The sequence below is a fragment of the Aotus nancymaae genome, unplaced genomic scaffold (genome assembly GCF_030222135.1).
Source record: "Aotus nancymaae isolate 86718 unplaced genomic scaffold, 86718_ANA_hifiasm-v0.15.2.pri h1tg000108l, whole genome shotgun sequence".
NCBI classification, from domain to species: Eukaryota; Metazoa; Chordata; class Mammalia; order Primates; family Aotidae; genus Aotus; species Aotus nancymaae.
Genome location: NW_026988523.1, coordinates 39,749,212 through 39,768,118, shown reverse-complemented (window position 1 = coordinate 39,768,118; position 18,907 = coordinate 39,749,212). Strand labels below are relative to the sequence as shown.

The following is an 18,907-nucleotide window of genomic DNA, read 5'->3' as shown; positions in this document are numbered from 1 at the left end:
GCCAGAGGCGCCAGCGAGTGGGCGGTAACTCGCAGGCCGGACGTGACGCAAGGCGGGGGCTGAGCCGCGCCGGCCGGAAACCCAGCAGGCGACGAAGATGGCGGAGAACAGCGGTCGCTCAGGCAAGAGCAGCGGGAGCGGCGCGGGGAAGGGGGCGGTGTCCGCAGAACAGGTGAGGAGTGGAGAGCGCGAAGGAAGGTCCCCATCTGGGTCTGGAGTACCTGCGAGAAGGGGGAGCCTGTGGCTTGTGTAGGCCTTTACTCCAGTACCACATGTGCGTGGCACCCAGAGAGGGAAGGGTTCCCGGAGAAGCTAGTCGAGCCCCTTCGGAGAGGTAGGCGGTTGGGCAGGTGAGGGCCACGCCTCCCTGGGGTGTCGGGTGAGTCTGGGGGAGGGGAAAACCCTGACCTGCAGGGTCTGGGAAGATGCACAGGTCTGAGAGATGGTTCGCTGCTTTCTCCATATCTCCTCAGCACCTCCAAACAGGTTATGTCTGGACAAGACAGCTCGAAAGTAACCCCCCAGAGGATTAGTTAACGGGCTGGTTGTGTAGTCTGTTACGTGATCCTGAACCCACTTTGACAATCGCCGTCACGCTGCAGAGCCACGTGACTCACATACTCGAACAGCCTAGTGTTCCATACTATATGGATTCGAGAGTTCGGTACTAGATCGAATTTCTTTAGAGACTAGAAACCCCTTTCTAATCCCAGTTTGCATTTTCCCCAGTGCCTAGCTTCGGGAAACGTTTAATAAGTTAATCACAAAGCCCTTGTGGCTTGAGAACCGTGTTTTGCCAAGTGGAAAAATAGGAGTGGGAGGAAATCTACACAATAAAAATGAAAAAACAGCTATTTTTTTTGAGACAGAGTCTTGTTCTGTTGCCCAGGCTGGAGTGCAGTGGCGCGATCTTGGCTCACTGCAACCTCCGCCTCCCGGGTTCAAACGATTCTTCTGCTTCAGCATCCCGAGTAGCTGGGACCACAGGCGGGGGCCATCGCGTCCGGCTAGTTTTGTATTTTTAGTGGAGACGGGGTTGCACCTTATTGTCCAGGCTGGTCTCGAACTCCTGACCTCGTCATTCGCCCGCCTTGGCCTCCCAAAATGCTGGTATTACGGGCATGAGCCACCGTGCCCAGCCTACAGCTATTTTAACTATAGGTTCATTCATCAAGTTTTGCTGAACAGTTAATACAGACAGAGGTATCCGCATAAAGATTTTTATTTTTTGAGGCAGAGTCTCGCTGTGTCGTCCATGGTGGAGTACAGTTGCGCGATCTCGGCTTACCGCAGCCTCCACCTCCCGGTTTCAAGCAATTCTCCTGCCTTAGCCTCCCGAGTTGCTGGGATTAAAGGCATGTTGCCCAGGCTGAGTGCAGTGGCGTGATGATAGTTCTCTGCAGCCTTGAAATCCCTGGGTGATGAAACCATCCTCCTGACTCAGCTTCCTGAGTAGCTGGGACTATAGTCATAAAACATTTTGAGTGGCTAATTTAAAAAAATATTTTTGGTAGAGATGGGGGAAATTTCACTTTGTTGCTTGGGCTGGTCTTGAACTCCTGGCCTCAGGTGATCTACCTGCCTTGGTCTCCCAAAGTGTTGGGATCGCAGATGTGAGTCACCTTGCCCAGCCCCCTGTGATACTTTTTAAGGGTACCATGTGTCAGGCACTCTGCTGGGTACAGCAATACAGATACAGTAGCTCCCCCTTATCTGAGGGGGACATGTTCCAGGACCCCAGTAGATGCCTGAAACCTGGGATAGTATTGAACCCTATGTTTTTTCTCATACCTATGATAAAGTCTAATTTATATAATAGGTGCAGTAGCTAATAAAATAGAACAGTTCTAACAATATAATAAAGATTACATGAATATGGTCTTTCAAAATATTTTATTGTACCTTCTTGTGATGATGTGAGATGAAAAAGTGCCTTCCTGATGAGATGAGATGAGGTGAATGACAGCATTGTGATGTAGCCTTAGGCCACTATTGACGATAAGTCAGAAGGATGGATCTAGATTTCATCATGCTATTTTCATAACAGCATGCAACTTAAAACTTATGAATTGTTGGCCGGGCGCCATGGCTCATGCCTGTAATCCCAGCACTTTGGGAGGCCAAGGTGGGCGGATCACCTGAGGTCAGGAGTTCAAGACCATCCTGGCCAACATGGTGAAACCCTGTCTCTACTAAAAATACAAAAATTAGCCAGTCCTGGTGTTGGGCACCTGTAATCCTAGCTTCTCAAGAGGCTGAGGCAGGGAGAATCACTTGAACCCAGGAGATGGAGGTTGCAGTTAGCCAGGGTTGTACCATTACACTCCAGCCTGGGCAACAGAGTGAGACTCTGTCTCAAAACAAAAGACAAAAAAAACAACCTTATGAATTATTTCTGGAATTTTCTGTTTATTTTCAGACATTGGATAACTCTGGATAATGAGAGACTATTGTAAATGAAATAGACTTTGTCTTCAAATCACTTTACTCACAGACTCATTTGCAAAAAGATGAATCAAACAATAAAGATTTATAGTGTGCTACACAATCCCTTCATTATGGCAGCTAGAGGAGAGACCTCTAACTAATCATGAGGTTGTAGGACTGTAGGCAGGGGCTGGAAAAGGGGAACTGTGGTATAGTAGGATGGCAGAGCATTCTTATGCACTAGGGTCAGATAGACCTAAGTTTGAATTTCATTTCTACCATTTACTATTTATATATGACCTCCCCTAAGTTACATCTTGGCCTCCCCCATCTGTAGAAACATAACAGTACCTACCTCATGACTGTATTTAGAGTATTAGGCAAGACAATACATGCAAAGACATGACAGTGATTAGACCATAGTGTGTGTTTAGTAAATGCTTTTGTTTTCTAGAGAAAATCCTTCAGCTCAATTCTAAAGGATGAGAAAAGTTAGTCAAGCAAAGAAGGAAGTGGAAGATTTTGTAGGTAGAGGGAATAATGTGTTCCAAAACACTAAAGGGTGAAACTGCCTGGCATGTTTGGGATGCGGGTGATTCTAAATGTTTGCGATAGATTACAGAATTTGAATATGGAGAAAAGGGGATAAAAGAGGAATACAAGATATCTCTCAGGTTTTTGTCTTTGATGGATAATGGTACTATAGGGAATGTAGGAAGACAGACAATTTTGGGAAAAATATAAATTTATTTTAGGATTTTGAGTTTAGGTTTCTTGTGGGACATCCAGGTTAAACATTCAGTAAACAGTTTGATTTTTAAATCTTGAGATACAGAAAGAAATCTGAGTTGGAGATACAGATTTGAGAGTTGCATTTACGGATGATAAGGCCATGGTTGTGGTGGATAAAAATGATCACTCTTTATAGTTTGTACAGAGAGTGACAAAATAGAACAAGCGTGAAACCACCATTTTAGTGGCGCTAAAGAGAAGCCCTCAAACTTCCCTCAGAGGAAACCAAGGAACTGTGATAATTGAGTTTTGAAGCTGTTCCTTGATTAACATTCTCTGGGCTTTGTTTATTCTGGAGAGAACACTGGGTAAAACATTACAAGATTTATCACTGCTGCAAATTTGAGCCACGTATGTCCCTTACATACACGATGGAAGCAAGTAACACATTGTGTTAGGCACTTTACTTGTTTTACCTTCTATTACCGATTGAGACGGTCTCATTCTGTTGCCAAGGCTGGAGTGCAGTGGTGTGATCACGGCTTACTGCAGCCTCAATCTCCTGAGGCTCAGGTGATCCTCCTACCTCAGCCTCCCAAGTTACTGGGACTACAGGGGTGTGGCACCCTATCCAGCTAATTTTTGTATTTCTTGTAGAGATGGAGTTTTGCCATGTTACCCAGGCTGGTCTTGAACTCCTGGGCTCAAGCAGTCCACCTGCCTCGACTTCCCAGAGTGCTAGATTACGGGTGTGAGCTGAGCCACTGCTCAGGCCTACCTTCTGTTATTTAATTACTGACATTTGAAGAAGGTTGTATTGTCCTCCATTTATAGGTGAGGATATTTGAATTTCAGAGGCTTTAGTTAACTTGCCCAAAGTCAGTAACTGGAAGAGCAGGATTTTTAAATGAGGGACTTAAGAATCAGGCAGACCTATTTTTTCCACTTATACCATGATTATATTGGAGATATTTGAGCAGAAACCTGAAGGAGTGGATGGCTTTGAACAGGTGACAGTGAGAATAGAAAATAGGGAATATAATAAGAGGAGAGTCGTTGGGTAAAGCCATAGAGGTATTTGAGTGCATGGCAAAGAATTTGTGACTTTTTACATAAGCAGTGAGGAAGTAACAGAAGGATATATAGTATTAATTATTTAACTCTTATATAAAATGTTTATTGTTGGAACTGTAGAAAACACAGGAAAAAGTTCAAACCAGGAAGTAATTTGCCCATAATCCAACCATCCAGAGATAATTATTCTTGCCATTTTGGAGTATATCCTTTGAGAGATTTTCCCCCTTCCTGTATCTTTTTTTTTTTTGAGACAGTTTCGCTCTTGTTGCCCAGCTGGAGTGCAATGATGTGATCTCGGCTCACTGCAACCTTTGCCTCCTGGGCTCAGGCAATTCTCCTGCCTCAGCCTCTGGAGTAGCTGGGATTACAGGCAGTTGCCACTACGCCTAGCTGATTTTTGTATTTTTAGTAGAGATGGGGTTTTGCCATATTGACCAGGCTGGTCTTGAACTCCTGATCTCAGGTGATCCGCCTCCCTCGGCCTCCCAAAGTGCTGGGATTACAGGCGTGAGCCACCGCTCCCAGCTAATTTTTTGTATTTTTAGTGGAGATGGGTTTCACCATATTGGCCAGGCTGGTTTTGAACTCCTGATCTCAAGTGATTTACCTGCCTCAGCCTCCCAAGGTGCTGGGATTACAGGTGTGAGCTACTGTGCCTGCCCACATTATGTTATTTTGTTTTGTTTTGTGTTTTTGAGACACAGCCCAAAAACATTACACTCTAGTCTGGAAAACAGAGCAAGACTCCTCTCAAAAAAAAAAAAGAAGGGCCCGGCGCAGCGGCTCACGCCTGTAATCCCAGCACTTTGGGAGGCCGAGGTGGGCGGATCACGAGGTCAAGAGATCAAGACCATCCTGGCCAACATGGTGAAACCCTGTCTCTACTAAAAATACAAAAATTAGCTGGGCGTGGTGGCATGCGCCTGTAGTCCCAGCTACTCGGGAAGCTGAGGCAGGAGAATTGCTTGAACTCGGGAGGCGGAGGTTGCAGTGAGCCGAGATTGTGCCATTGCACTCCAGCCTGGCGCCTGGCGACAGAGTAAAACTCTGTCTCAAAAAAAAAAAAAAAAAAAAGGAAGACTATTGCAGTAGTTCAGATAAGAGGGTAATGAAGATCTGAACTAGGGTGATGTCAGTGAGTCAAAGAAAAATTGCTGAAGTAAGTGCAATACATTTGGCACTTGATGGGATTATGGTAAATTCAAAGATGAACCTGGGTATGGTGGCAAGTACCTGTAGTCTCACCTACTCAGGAAGCTGAGACAGGAAGATCACTTGGGGCTGGAAGCTTGAAGCTATAGTATGCTATAATTATGCCTGTGAATAGCCGCTGCTCACCAGTCTGAGCAGCATAGGGAGACCCCATCTTTAAAAACAAAACAAAAGATGAAACTAGGGTTTCCTACCAGGAGGGCTAGAGTGGTGTCAGTAGCAGAAAGAGATCAGAAGATCACTTCCGCTTTGAATGACATGAGTTTAAGGTATCCATGGGACATTTAGGTGGAGATGACCTGTAATGATAGCAGCTACTATTTATTGAAAACTTGTTGTATGATAGATATTGTCCTAAATTCTTGATGTAATTACTTAATCCTTATGGCATTCTGTGAGACAGGTATTATCTGTATTTTATTGGTGAAAAAACATTCAGAAAAGAAGTAATCCTTATGGCATTCTGTGAGGCAGGTATTATCTGTATTTTATTGGTGAAAAAACATTCAGAAAAGAAGTAATCCTTATGGCATTCTGTGAGGCAGGTATTATCTGTATTTTATTGGTGAAGAAACATTCAGAAAAGAAATAACTTGTCATGATCAGACTTTGAGCCATTTCTGTCAGGCACAAAAAAGCTCCTTCCTCTAACTTGTAAATATGCAGGACTAGAATTTCTGAAAAGGCCTGGTTTTGCAGGCAATTAGAATAAAGGCAATTGTTGGAACTATCGAAGTAGCTAAGAATGCCACTTAAAATAGTATAGGTTACCCTGATTTGATTATATGAATGTATCAAATTATCACATATACCATGAAAATGTGAATGATTATGAATAAATAAAAATAATTTCAAAAATAGTACAGGTGATGAAGAAGTACTATGAATAGAATCTTAGGTCATGTCTCCCTTGTAGGAGTGAAAGAGGAAAAACTTTCAGAAAGGAGAAAGAAGGAGGCCTGAGATAGGAAGGAGAACTGAAGGGACCTAGAAACCAAAGGGGAGTCGAAGATCTACATTGTATCGGGCACTTGACCTATTATCTCAGTTTAGTTCTCATTGCTACCCTATAGCAGTGCTTCTCAACTGGCATGATTTTTTCCTAGGAGACATTTGGCAATGTCTGGAGGCACTTTTGGTTGTCACAAGTAAAAGGGGCTGCTACTGGCTTTTAGTGGGTACAGTCCAGGATGTTGTTAAACATCCCATAGTGCCTGAGACAGCCCTCATCGCAAAGAAGGATTTGGCCTAACATGTCAGTAGTGACAATGTTGAGAAACCCTGCCCTGTGATATATTAGGTCCATTTTACAAATGAGGAAACAAGATTAAGTAACTCAGTCATATAGCAAGTAAATGGTAAAACTGGGACTTCAACCCAGGTCAGAATCGAAAGTTTGGGTTCTTTTCACTTTACTATGTTGCCACTTGGATCCCAGTACTTGGGGAGGCTGAGGCAGGAGGATCGTTTAAAGCCATGAGTTTAAAACCAGCCTGGGCAACATAGTAAGACCTCTATCTCTACAAAAAAATAAACAAAAATTTCATGAAGAGAAGGGATGAGTACTATTATTTGATGGAGTAATAAGGTCAAAAAAGTTTTCTTTGACAGAGAGTTGAGTATGTTCATCAGAAAAGGGGGCACTGAACTGAAAAGAAGGCAATTTGTGGAGCAGTATCCCAGATCATGCTTTTCCAGATGCATCCGATCATAATTCTCTACCTCTTCTATTCTTCCATTGAACCCAGTAAGAGTAAATGTCATGTCAGAAGACCCAAGGACATTTTGGAGAGAAAGGTAATGATTATAGATATTTTTCCTAAAATTGTCAAAACTTTATGGGAAACAAAAAAGAAAACAATAATATAAATCAAATGGAAATAAATTTGCTTTTATAAGAAATTAATATATGATGCCAGGCATGGTGGCTCACGGCTGTAATCCCAGCACTTTGGGAGGCTGAGGTGGGTGGATTGCCTGAGGTCAGGAGTTCAAGACCATCCTGGCCAACATGGTGAAACCCCGTCTCTACTATAAATAGAGAAAAATTAGCTGGGCCTGGTGGCATATGCCTGTAATCCCAGCTACTTGGGAGGCTGAGGCAGGAGAATTGCTTGAACCAGGAAGGTGAAGGTTGCAGTGAGTGGAGATAATGCCACTGCACTCCAGCCTGGGCAACAGAGCAAGACTCTGTCTCAAAAAAATAAATAAATAAATAAAAATTAATATATGACGAGCCAGGAGTGATATATTAACAAAGATAGATTTTTAGTTAGACAAACCTGGGTACAGGTCTGATTTCTGCAATTCACTAGGTTATTTTACTTTTTTATTTTTTGAGATGGAGCCTTGCTCTGTCACCCAGGCTGGAGTGCAGTGGTGTGATAGGCTTACTGCAACTCCTGCCTCCCAGGTGCAAGCAGTTCTTCTGCCTTAGCCTCCCAAGTAGCTGGGACTACAGGCATGAGCCACCACGCCTGGCTAATTTTTTGTATTTTTAGTGGGGATGAGGTTTCACCATGTTGGTCAGGCTGGTCTCGAACTCCTGAGCTCAAGTGATCTGCCTGCCTCAGCCTCCCAAGGCACTGGGATTACAGGTGTGAGCTACTGCACCCAGCCCTACACTATTTTATTTGTTTTTTTGTGTATGTGTTTTTGAGACACAGTCTTCTTCTGTCACCCAGGCTGGAGTGCAATGGCATGATCTGGGCCCACTGCAACCTCCACCTCCCAGGTTCAAGCGATTCTCCTGCCTCAGCCTTCAAAGTAACTGGGATTACAGGCACCTGCCACCATGCCTGGGTAATTTTTATATTTTTTTAGGGACGGGGTTTCACCATGTTGGCCAGGCTGGTCTCAAACTCCTGGCTTCAAGTGATCAGCCCGCCTCAGCCTCCCAAAGTGCTGGGATTACAGACATGAGCCACCACGCCTGGTCCCACACTATGTTATTTTAACTACCACCCAACACCCCACGAGCCTTGGTCTCCTCATTTACAAATTGAAGGTACAGGTCTTTTTTTTTTTTTTTTTTTTGAGACAGTTTCGCTCTTGTTACCCAGGCTGGAGTGCAATGGTGTGATCTCGGCTCACTGCAATCTCCGCCTCCTGAGTTCAAGCAATTCTCCTGCCTCAGCCTCCCGAGTAGCTGGGACTACAGGTGTGCGCCACCATGCCCGGCTAATTTTTGTATTTTTTGTAGAGACGGGGTTTCACCATGTTGACCAGGATGGTCTCGATCTCTTGACCTCGTGATCCACCCGTCTCGGCCTCCCAAAGTGCTGGGACAGGTCTTTTTTGTTTTGTTTGTTTGTTTTATGAAGGTATAGGTCTTATAGTCTTTCATTTTTTAGAATTAAGTCAGAGAGTATAGCACAGTGCCTGGCATATAGTAGGTGTTCCTTTACTGTTGAGACTGCGGAAGGCAGACTATAGTAGGACTATGAAAGAAATGGATATTTTAAAATAGATTGCCTTTGCATATTTAAAATTTTAAAAGAAGATAAAGAATAGAAGGCAGTCTACATGGTGGAAAATAACAATATAAATAGAAAAGATTTTGTCAGTTTGACTAATATGCATTTTTATGTGAGCACATAGAAAGGGTTAACATATGGGAGTGGAAGATGGCCAGATTCTTCTGCTTCCTAGAAGAATCTAAGTTGAAACCTGAAGACAGAATTAGTCAGGCAGAGAAAAACTGAATGAGAGAAGTTTAGGAAAGCATACCAGGTAGGGTGAAGATTCTATGCAGATGCCCGAAGACAGCTGTTAAGGGAAACTACCAGTGACTTAGGACATTGAGTGCTGACTAAAGATGTGGAGGGGGCTGGGCACAGTGGCTCACACGTGTAATCCCAGCACTTTGGGAGGCCGAGGCAGGGGGATCATGAGGTCAGGAGTTTGAGGCCAGCCTGGCCAACATGGTGAAACCCCATCTCTACTAAAAAATACCAACAATTAGCTGAGCGTAGTGGTATGTGCCTGTAATCCCAGTACTTGGGAGGCTGAGGCAGGAGAATCACTTGAACCCAAGAGGCAGAGGTTGCAGTGAGCCAAGATTGTGCCCTGGCACTCCAGCCTGGGTAACAGAGCAAGACTCCATCTCAGGGGTGGGGGCAGGCAGAAAGATGTGGAGGGAATGACTAACTGGGAGAGGTAAGCTGGAACCTGGTCTTTATGGGACTTTTGAGGAGTTTGGATTTTATCCTGTGAGCATCAGAAGGTTTTAGGCATAGGAATAATTGGTTAGATTTATATTTTTGGTCCCTTATGCTGCAGTGTGGGGAGTGGATTAAAGGGGGCAAATCAGGAGGCAGTATAGAAATCAGAAGGATACGGTGGTACAGATGTAATTAATTTGATGTGGATAGTAAATCAAGGATGATTCCAAGGTTTCTGGAGTTACTTTTAGAGTAACTCCAGAGTTTTTAGTTTCCAACTCTAAAAATTATTAAATTAACAAAAATAAGATAAAAAGGAAAAAGAAATATACCTGAATTGAACCTTAGAAAGACTGAAAGAATTTAAAAAAAGATAAAAATAATAATACTAAAAGCTACCATTAGGGCTCTGGGGAAAGAGAGATAATCATGATGTTGCTGGTAGCAATATAAATTCATCTGGTCATCTTGGAGAGCTTTCTAGCGACATGCAATAGAAGCTATAATAATGCTAATACCCTTTTGACTCATTGATCTTACTTTTGAATATGATTCAAGAAATTCAAGAAAAATGGCTGTAAATTGCGTACTGTTTGTCCAAAGTGTTGTTTGTTTGTTTGTTTTGAGAAGTAGTCTCACTCTGTTGCCCAGGCTAGAGTGCAGTGGTACGATCTCAGTTCACTGCAACTTCCACCTCCCGGGTTCAAGTGATACTCCTGCCTCAGCCTTCTGAGTAGCAGGGATTACAGGCATGTGCCACCTCGCCCAGCTAATTTTTTTGGTATTTTCTTTAGTAGAGACAGGGTTTCACCATGTTGGCCAGGTTGGTCTCAAACTCCTGACCTCAAATGATCCTCTGGCCTTGACCTCCCAAAGTGGGATGATGGGGTGATCCACTGCACCTAGCCTTATTATTATTATTATTATTATTATTATTATTTTTGAGACGGAGTTTCACTCTTGTTGACCAGGCTAGAGTGCAATGGAGCAATCTCAGCTCACTGCAACCTCCGCCTCCCGGGTTCAAGCAGTTCTCCTCCTTCCGTCTCCCCAAGTAGCTGGGATTATAGGTGTGCACCTCCATGCCTGGCTAATTTTGTATTTTTAGTAGAGACAGGGCTCTTCCATGTTGGTCAGGCTGGTCTCGAACGCCTGACCTCAGATGATCTGCCCTCCTTGGCCTCCCAAAGTGCTGGGATTACAGGCATGAACCACCATGCTTGGCCTTTTAAAAAAAATTTTATTTTGAGATAGGGTCTCACTCTGTTGCCTAGGCTGGAGTGCAATGGCGTGATCTTGGCTCACTGCAACCTCCGCCTCCTGGGTTCAAGTGTTCTCTCGCCTCAGCCTCCTGAGTAGCTGGGATTACAGGCACCCGCCACCATGCTCGGCTAATTTTTTTCTATTTTTAGTAGAGATGGTGTTTCACTATGTTGGTCAGGCTAGTCTCGAACTCCTGACCTTGTGATCCTCCTACCTTGGCCTCCCAAAGTGCTGGGATTATAGGCATGAGCAGCTGTGCCTGGCCTAATTTTTGTATTTCTAGTAGAGACAGGGTTTCACCATGTTGGCCAGGCTGGTCTTGAACTCCTGACCTCCAGTGATCTGCTTTGGCCTCCCAAAGTGCTGGGATTACAGGCATGAGCCACTGAACCTGTCCTTTGTTTTGTTTTTTTTGAGACAGAATCTCACTCTGTCACCCAGGTTGGAGTGCAATGGTGCGATCTTAGGCTCACTGCTACCTCCACCTCCCAGGTTCAAGCAATTATCCTGCCTCAGCCTCCCAAGTTGCTGGAACTACAGGTGTGTACCACCACACCTGGCTAATTTTTGTATTTTTAGTAGAGATGGGGTTTCATCATATTGGCCAGGATGGTCTCGAACTCCTGACCTCAAGTGATCTGCCCGCCTTGACCTGCCAAAGTGCTGGGATTACAAGCATGAGCCACCACGCCGGCCTATCCAAAGAGATTTTATATCAGTACTATTTATTACAGAAAAACTGGAAACAACTGAAATGTTCCAACAACAAAGGATTAGTTAAGTACAGTTTTTAAAATGTATCAATAGGGTATCAGCCTGGTAACTCATGCCTATAATCCCAGCACTTTGGGAGGCTGGGATAGGAGGATCACTTGAGCTCAGGAGTTCAAGACCAGCCTGGGCAACAAAAAAATACAAAAATTAGCCGGGCATGGTTGCACATGCCTATGGTTCCATCACTCAAGAGGCTGAGGTGGGAGGATCACTTCAGCTCAAGAATTCAAGGCTGTAGTGAGCCATGATTGTGCCATTGCACTCCAGCCTAGGGAACAGAGTGATACCCCAACACTACAATAAGTTTAAAAATTTAGCCAGAAGTGGTGATAGGTGCCTGTAGTCCCACCTACTGTAGAAGCTGAGGCCAGAGGATCACTTGAGCCGAGGAGTTCAAGGCTGCAATGAGCCTTGATTCCACCACTGTACTCCATCCTGGGCAACAGAGTAAGACCCCGTCTGAAAAAAAAAGAAAACAAAAAAAAATTGTTTGTATATAGATGATGATTTAATAGGGTTGAGAGAAGCAACACTGACCTGTTAATCTGCTTACACCAGACAGCTTAAAAGAGAATAAGGAAATATAATTAGGTCCTAGCTGTAGGGGAGAAGACTATTAGAAAAGTTGTGTTTTTCTAAACACTGCACTGGCCTTAAATTTAAAAAAAAAAAGAAAAGTTGTGTTTTAAGAGGAAGAATGTGGGAATAAAGCATAGCCTTTGTTTTCATTACCTGTCAGACCCCAGAAATGACTTAACATTGGCTTATTTTGCATATAGCCTACAGTTAAGTTGCCATTAGCTGCTCTATTAGGCCATTCTTGTGTTGCTATAAATACCTGAGACTGGGTAATTTATAAGAAAAGTGGTTTAACTGGCTCATGGTTCTGTAGGCTATACAGGAAGCATGGCAACTGCTTCTGGGGTGGCCTCAGGAAGTTTCCAGTCATGACAAAAGGCAAAGGAAGAGCAGCTGTCTCATGGTGGGAGCAGGAGGAATAAACGGGGGTAGGTGTCACACTTTGAAACAACCAGATCTTGTGTGAACTCAGACCAATAACTCACTTATCATCAAGGGGATGGCAACCAAGCTATTCATGAGATATCTACCCCCGTGATCCAAACACCTTCCACCAGCCCCCACCTCCAGCATTGGGGATTATATTTCTATATGAAACTTAGAGGGGACACATAAACTATACCAATTGCTAAGAGATATCATTTCCTTTAAATGCATTTATGGCTGAAATTTTTCATAATAACTGTGGATAACTCACATGTTTAAATAGATTTTAGTTTGGTTTTTGATTAAAAGTTCATGAAATGAGGAAATTAGTTATTAGCAAGAATGTTGAAGAAAAGTTGGAATTAAAAAATCTCAGCCAGGCATGGTGGCTCATGCCTGTAATCCCAGCACTTTGGGAGGCTGAGGCATGTGGATCACCTGAGGTCAGGAGTTCGAGACTAGCCTGGCAAACATGGTGAAACCCCATCTCTACTAAAAATACAAAATTAGCTCAGCGTGGTGGTGGGCACCTGTAGTCCCAGCTACTCAGGAGGCTGAAGCACAATTGCCTGAACCCGGTAGGCGGCGACAGAGCGAGACTGTTTCAAAAAAAAAAAGAAAGAAAGAAAGATAGATTCGTATTAATTACCAAGGAAAATAAATTCTGCCGGGCATGGTGGGTCCTGCCTGTAATCCCAGCTGTTTGGGAAGCTGAGGTGGGAGGACTGCTTGAGGCCAGAGGTTCAAGATCAGTCTGAGCAACATGGCGAGACCCCATCTCTCCAAAAAAAAAAAAAAAAAATAGCTGCTGTGGTGGCACATGTCTGTAGTCCCAGCTACTCGGGAGACTGAGGCAGAAGGATCACTTGATCCCAGGAATTAAAAGTTGGGGCATCAGAAATTTTAGACACTTAAACTGATTTCCTTAATGTATTTAACAACATACATCCAGAAAAGTGGATTATTTGGGTGCTAAAGGAACATCTAGATTCTGCTTTAGTCGTAATTTTTTTAGATGAATTTTTTTTGATCTGGAATATTAACAGTAGATAAAAAGCTAATATAAACGGGGAATGGTTTTGAGACAGGCAATGAAGGTAAAGGAAAAACAGCCTGTAGATAAATTAGATTTTCAAAGCATTTGTTGAAATGAATGGATAAAGTAGGGATGATAGATGAGAGAAAGGAGGAAGTTGCTGGAAAGACAAGTTCTTGGTCAAGTTTTACTTCTTGGTTTATTGACAGTAGAAGGGATAGAAGGGATATAGGGGTGGTACTGGTCAGCCATTTGGATAATATTTGCTGTATATGATCCTTGAAGAGGGTGAGCTAGAGATAAGGGGCCAGGCCAGGCACAGTGGCTCATGCCTGTAATCCTAGCACTTTGGGAGGCTGAGGCAGGCAGAGCGCTTGAGCCCAGGAGTGTGAGACCAGCCGGGGTGACATAGTAAGACCTTGTCTCTACAAAAATATTAGGTGGTATGCACCTGTAGTCCCAGCTGCTTGGGAGGCTCAGGCAGGAAGATCACCAGAGCCCAGGGAGATTGAGGCTACAGTGAGCTATGATTGTGCCACTGCACTCCAGCCTGGGTGATAGAGTGAGACCTTTCTCAAAAAAAAAAGGAAAAAAGAGATAGGGGCCCTAGTAAAGATGAAGTGGTTAATCATCTTTACTAGGGCAAAGTTTCTGGCTGTGTGACTGGAGATGATATTTATAAATACAAGTGAGAGATTTGGTAATGGTTTGAATGGATTGTGTCCACTGTTGTCAGATGACCAGGAGAGCTTAAGGGGGCAGTTCTGGACTTGGAGAGAAGGCCATGATAGTATTAATATACTTTACTGTTCACAAAGACATTTCACACTCATTGGTTCACATGCTAAAATAACCTTATGAAGTGGGTATCATTATCTGCATTTTGCAGGTAAGAAAATTACAAGACAAAGGGGTTAACCCAATAGTTCTCAGTTCACACTGCACATTAGAATTATGTGGGAGATCTAAAAATACTGAGGCCTGGGCCTTACCCCCAGTGGTTGTGTAGTAGTTCTGAGGCTCCACTATTCATGTTTTTAAAATGATTCAGGTGATTCTAACACATAGCCATGGTTAAGAACCATAGGGTTAAATGTCTGTCCCAGACCATAGAGCCAAAAAAGTAGCAGAGGCAGAACCTGAAACCTGGTCTTTTGTCTCTGAGCCTCATATTTTTCATTTTTTTCCAAACACCCTCCCTTCCCCTCTGATTTTTCAGGCTTCATTTAAGACGATTATCCGTGGAAGCCTGTATCAGTTAGGGTTTATAGGCTATAGAAACCATCTCTGGCCAACTTACTTTCTTTCTTTTTTTTTTTTTTTTTTTTTTTTTTGAGACGGAGTTTCGCTCTTGTTACCCAAGCTGGAGTGCAATGGCGCGATCTCGGCTCACCGCAACCTCCGCCTCCTGGGTTCAGGCAATTCTCCTGCCTCAGCCTCCTGAGTAGCTGGGATTACAGGCACGCACCACCATGCCCAGCTAATTTTTTTGTATTAGTAGAGACGGGGTTTCACCATGTTGACCAGGATGGTCTCGATCTCTTGACCTCGTGATCCACCCGCCTCGGCCTCCCAAAGTGCTGGGATTACAGGCTTGAGCCACCGCGCCCGGCCACTACTTTCTTTCTTTTTTTTTTTTTTTTGAGACAGAATCTCACTCTGTCCCCAACTTGGAGTGCAGTGCTGTGATCTTGGCTCACTGCAACCTCTGCCTTCCAGATTCAAGCGATTCCCCTGCCTCAGCCTCCTGAGTAGTTGGGACTATAGGTGCATGCCACCATGCCTGGCTAATTTTTTGTATTAGTAGAGACAGGGTTTCACCATGTTGGGCAGGATGGTCTCGATCTCCTGACCTTGTGATTCACCCACCTCAGCCTCCCAAAGTGCTAGGATTACAGGCGTGAGCCACCATGCCTGCAGCCTCCGCCCCCCGCCGCCTTTTTTTTTTGAGATGGAGTTTTGCTCTTGTTGCCCAGGCTGGAGTGCAATGGCATGATCAGTTCACCGCAACTTCCACCACCCAGATTCAAGCAATTCTCCTGCCTCAGCTTCCTGAGTAGCTGAGATTACAGGTGTGCACCACCATGCCTGGCTAATTTTTGTATTTTTTGTAGAGACGGGGTCTCACCATGTTGGTCTTGAACTCCTGACCTTGTGAATCTGCCCACCTTGGCCTCCCAAAGTGCTGGGATTATAGGCATGAGCCATCATGCCTTCCCAGCCCTTTTTTTTTTTAAGGACTATTTTTGGATAATAGTGGGTATTTCACAGAATTGAACACCAAAAAAAGACTAAATAACTAGACTGAATAAAGTTCAAGAACTGGGGCAGCTTTAGATAATCTAGGAATGGGAATGGAAAGTCATCTCTATAGAACCAATAAGAATGTTAACTCCAGCTGCCTTCTATTATACTCATCTGTCTGTCCACAGAATTCCAATTCCTGTAGAGAGACTCTGTAGGTCACTGCCCCTGGGTAGGGGTCCTGTGGTTAGTAGCCCCAAAAGAAGCATACCAAGTTAAGGAGTGGCAGTTCACCAATGGATGGGCTACTGAGCAGACCCAAACAAGAGTTTCTCATTACAAAGCTCTTCCCGACAGCCCTGTCTGCAAGTCTAGGCTCCCCTGTAGGTACTCCAGTAGCTCTCCACCCCTATTCATTTTTTTTTTTTTTTTTGAGACAGAGTTTCGCTCTTGTTACCCAGGCTGGAGTGCAATGGCGCGATCTCGGCTCACCGCAACCTCCACCTCCTGGGTTCAGGCAATTCTCCTGCCTCAGCCTCCTGAGTAGCTGGGATTACAGGCACGTGCCACTGTGCCCAGCTAATTTTTGTATTTTTAGTAGAGACGGGGTTTCACCATGTTGACCAGGATGGTCTCGATCTCTTGACCTCGTGATCCACCTGCCTTGGCCTCCCAAAGTGCTGGGATTACAGGCGTGAGCCACCACGCCCGGCCCTCCACCCCTATTCTTATATTAAATGCCTATTTCCTACTAAACTATAAGCTACAAGAAGCCAGAGGCCAAATCTGTTCTGTGATATCCCTCAGTAGACCCTCACATATCTCAAAAATAGTAGGTCCTCCGTGTTTGGTGAATGGAATTCCAGAAAAATTTTAGGTAGAAATCACTTGTGGTTCTATTTCTTTTCCAAGGTAGGTGCCCACTACTGCACCTTTGGAAAGCCTGCCACCCTGTGTGCTATCTGGACCCTTTGCCATTTCCACTGTCCCCTCTTTCATCTCTTCTCTCATCTTAGGTAATTGCTGGCTTTAACCGCCTTCGGCAGGAACAGCGGGGCTTGGCATCCAAAGCCGCTGAGTTGGAGATGGAGTTGAATGAGCACAGGTGAGAAAGTCAGGGAGAGGCAAACAGTAGGACAGTTGTACTGGCTACTCCGTGAGGGGGATTTGTGGTAGAGTGAGGCTGAATCCTCAGGTCCTGCCTTGTTCTCCTATCCCAGCCTAGTGATCGATACACTGAAGGAGGTAGATGAAACTCGTAAGTGCTACCGCATGGTTGGAGGAGTGCTGGTGGAGCGAACTGTCAAAGAGGTGCTTCCTGCTTTGGAGAACAACAAAGAGCAGGTGAGCAAGAATCTTTGAATAGGATCAGGTGCAGTGGCTGTAAACCCAGCACTTTGGGAGGCCAAGGGGGGTGGACTGCATGAGTCCAGGAGTTCGAGACCAGCCTGGGCAACATGGCAAAGCCACATCACTACAAAAAATTAGCTGGGCATGGTGGCATGTGAGTGTAGTCCCAGCTACTCACCTGAGTCCAAGAGGTTGAGGCTTCTATTAGCTGTGATCACCTCACTGCACTCCAGCCTGGGTGACAGAGTAAGACGCTGTCACAAAAAAAAAAAAAAAAAAAAAAGCGTAAAATAGCCTTTTCGCCTATGTTCATTATGCTATGCTAAGTCCAGCTCTTAGACAAGAGGAATCGCTGGCTGCTGTGGGCTCTGACCTGGCTGAATTGGGGTGGGAGGATTGGGGTTAAAGTAATGTTTCTCATAGTGTGTGGTCCAGGGATACGTCCATGAAAATCACCTGAAGGAGTCATTTGTAAATTCAGCTTCCTAGACCCACTGGATCAGAACCTTCGGGAGTGCCATGAAGTGACATTTTAAAAATAAGCTCATGCCTGTATTCCCAGTGCTTTGGGAAGCCGAGGCAGGAGTTTGAGACCAGCCTGGGCAACATAGCGGGAACTTGTCTCTATAAAAAATAAAAATAGGCTGGGCGCAGTGGCTCATGCTTGTAATCCCAGCACTTTGGGAGCCAAGGCGGGTGGATTACCTGAGGTCAGGAGTTCAAGACCAACCTGGCCAATATGGTGAAACCCAGTCTCTACTAAAAATAAACAATTAGCTGGGCATGGTGGCAGGTGCCTGTAGTCCTAGCTACTCAGGAGGTTGAGGCAGGAGAATCACTTGAACCCAGGAGTCTAAGGTTGCAGTGAGCCAAGATTGTGCGACAGAGACCAGCCTGGGTGACAGAGCAAAAAAAAAAAGCAGCCCTGCGAGCCCTGGTGATTCTAAATACATTAAAGTGTATAAACCACTAAACCACTGTGTTAAGAAGGGAATAATTTTAGTTTCTGGGCTCCTCTACTTAATTAAAGGTAAGGTTAAAAGTATTAATACTTCCCCCAACCGTAGTCCATTCCAGGTGGAGGAAGGGAGTTCTGAATTCCTTATATAATCCCTGTTACTTGTCCTCTAGATACAGAAGATCATTGAGACACTGACACAGCAGCTTCAGGCAAAGGGAAAAGAACTAAATGAATTCCGGGAAAAGCACAACATTCGTCTCATGGGAGAAGATGAGAAACCAGCAGCCAAGGAGAACTCAGAAGGGGCCGGGGCTAAGGCCAGCTCAGCTGGAGTGTTGGTCTCCTAGGGACCAAAGCCTTTGCATTTTTTTCTACCCTGACTCCCACTTCTAATTTCTCTTTATTGTTATTATTTTCTCTGCTATTGTAATATTTTTTTGTTAATTAAATGTTTTGGTCAGATTGCTTAGCTGTAGCCTGAAGTTTTCTCCCACTTAGGGGTGGAAATCGTTATGAGGCACAGGACGGCATGTAATATGTCGTTTTTGCTTCCATTAGGTTAATGACTCATAATATTAAGAGTAGGATCCATTTTTATCCTTTCCTTGCAAATAAAGATGTGTCCACTTATTTACTGCCCTTCCCCCCACAAAAAAAATTTCA

General features: G+C 44.4%; 1 protein-coding gene across 1 annotated transcript; it reads left to right on the top strand.

Annotated features, from left to right (window-relative positions):
* Nucleotides 1–73: 73 nt before the first annotated feature.
* PFDN2 (prefoldin subunit 2) lies at nucleotides 74–18,709 on the top strand. The gene is made up of 4 exons (XM_012449635.2): nucleotides 74–172; nucleotides 16,950–17,038; nucleotides 17,154–17,277; nucleotides 18,415–18,709. The coding sequence occupies exons 1-4, from the start codon at nucleotides 98–100 to the stop codon at nucleotides 18,589–18,591; spliced, it is 465 nt and encodes a 154-aa protein (XP_012305058.1). The 5' UTR covers nucleotides 74–97; the 3' UTR covers nucleotides 18,592–18,709.
* The last annotated feature ends 198 nt before the right edge of the window (nucleotides 18,710–18,907 follow it).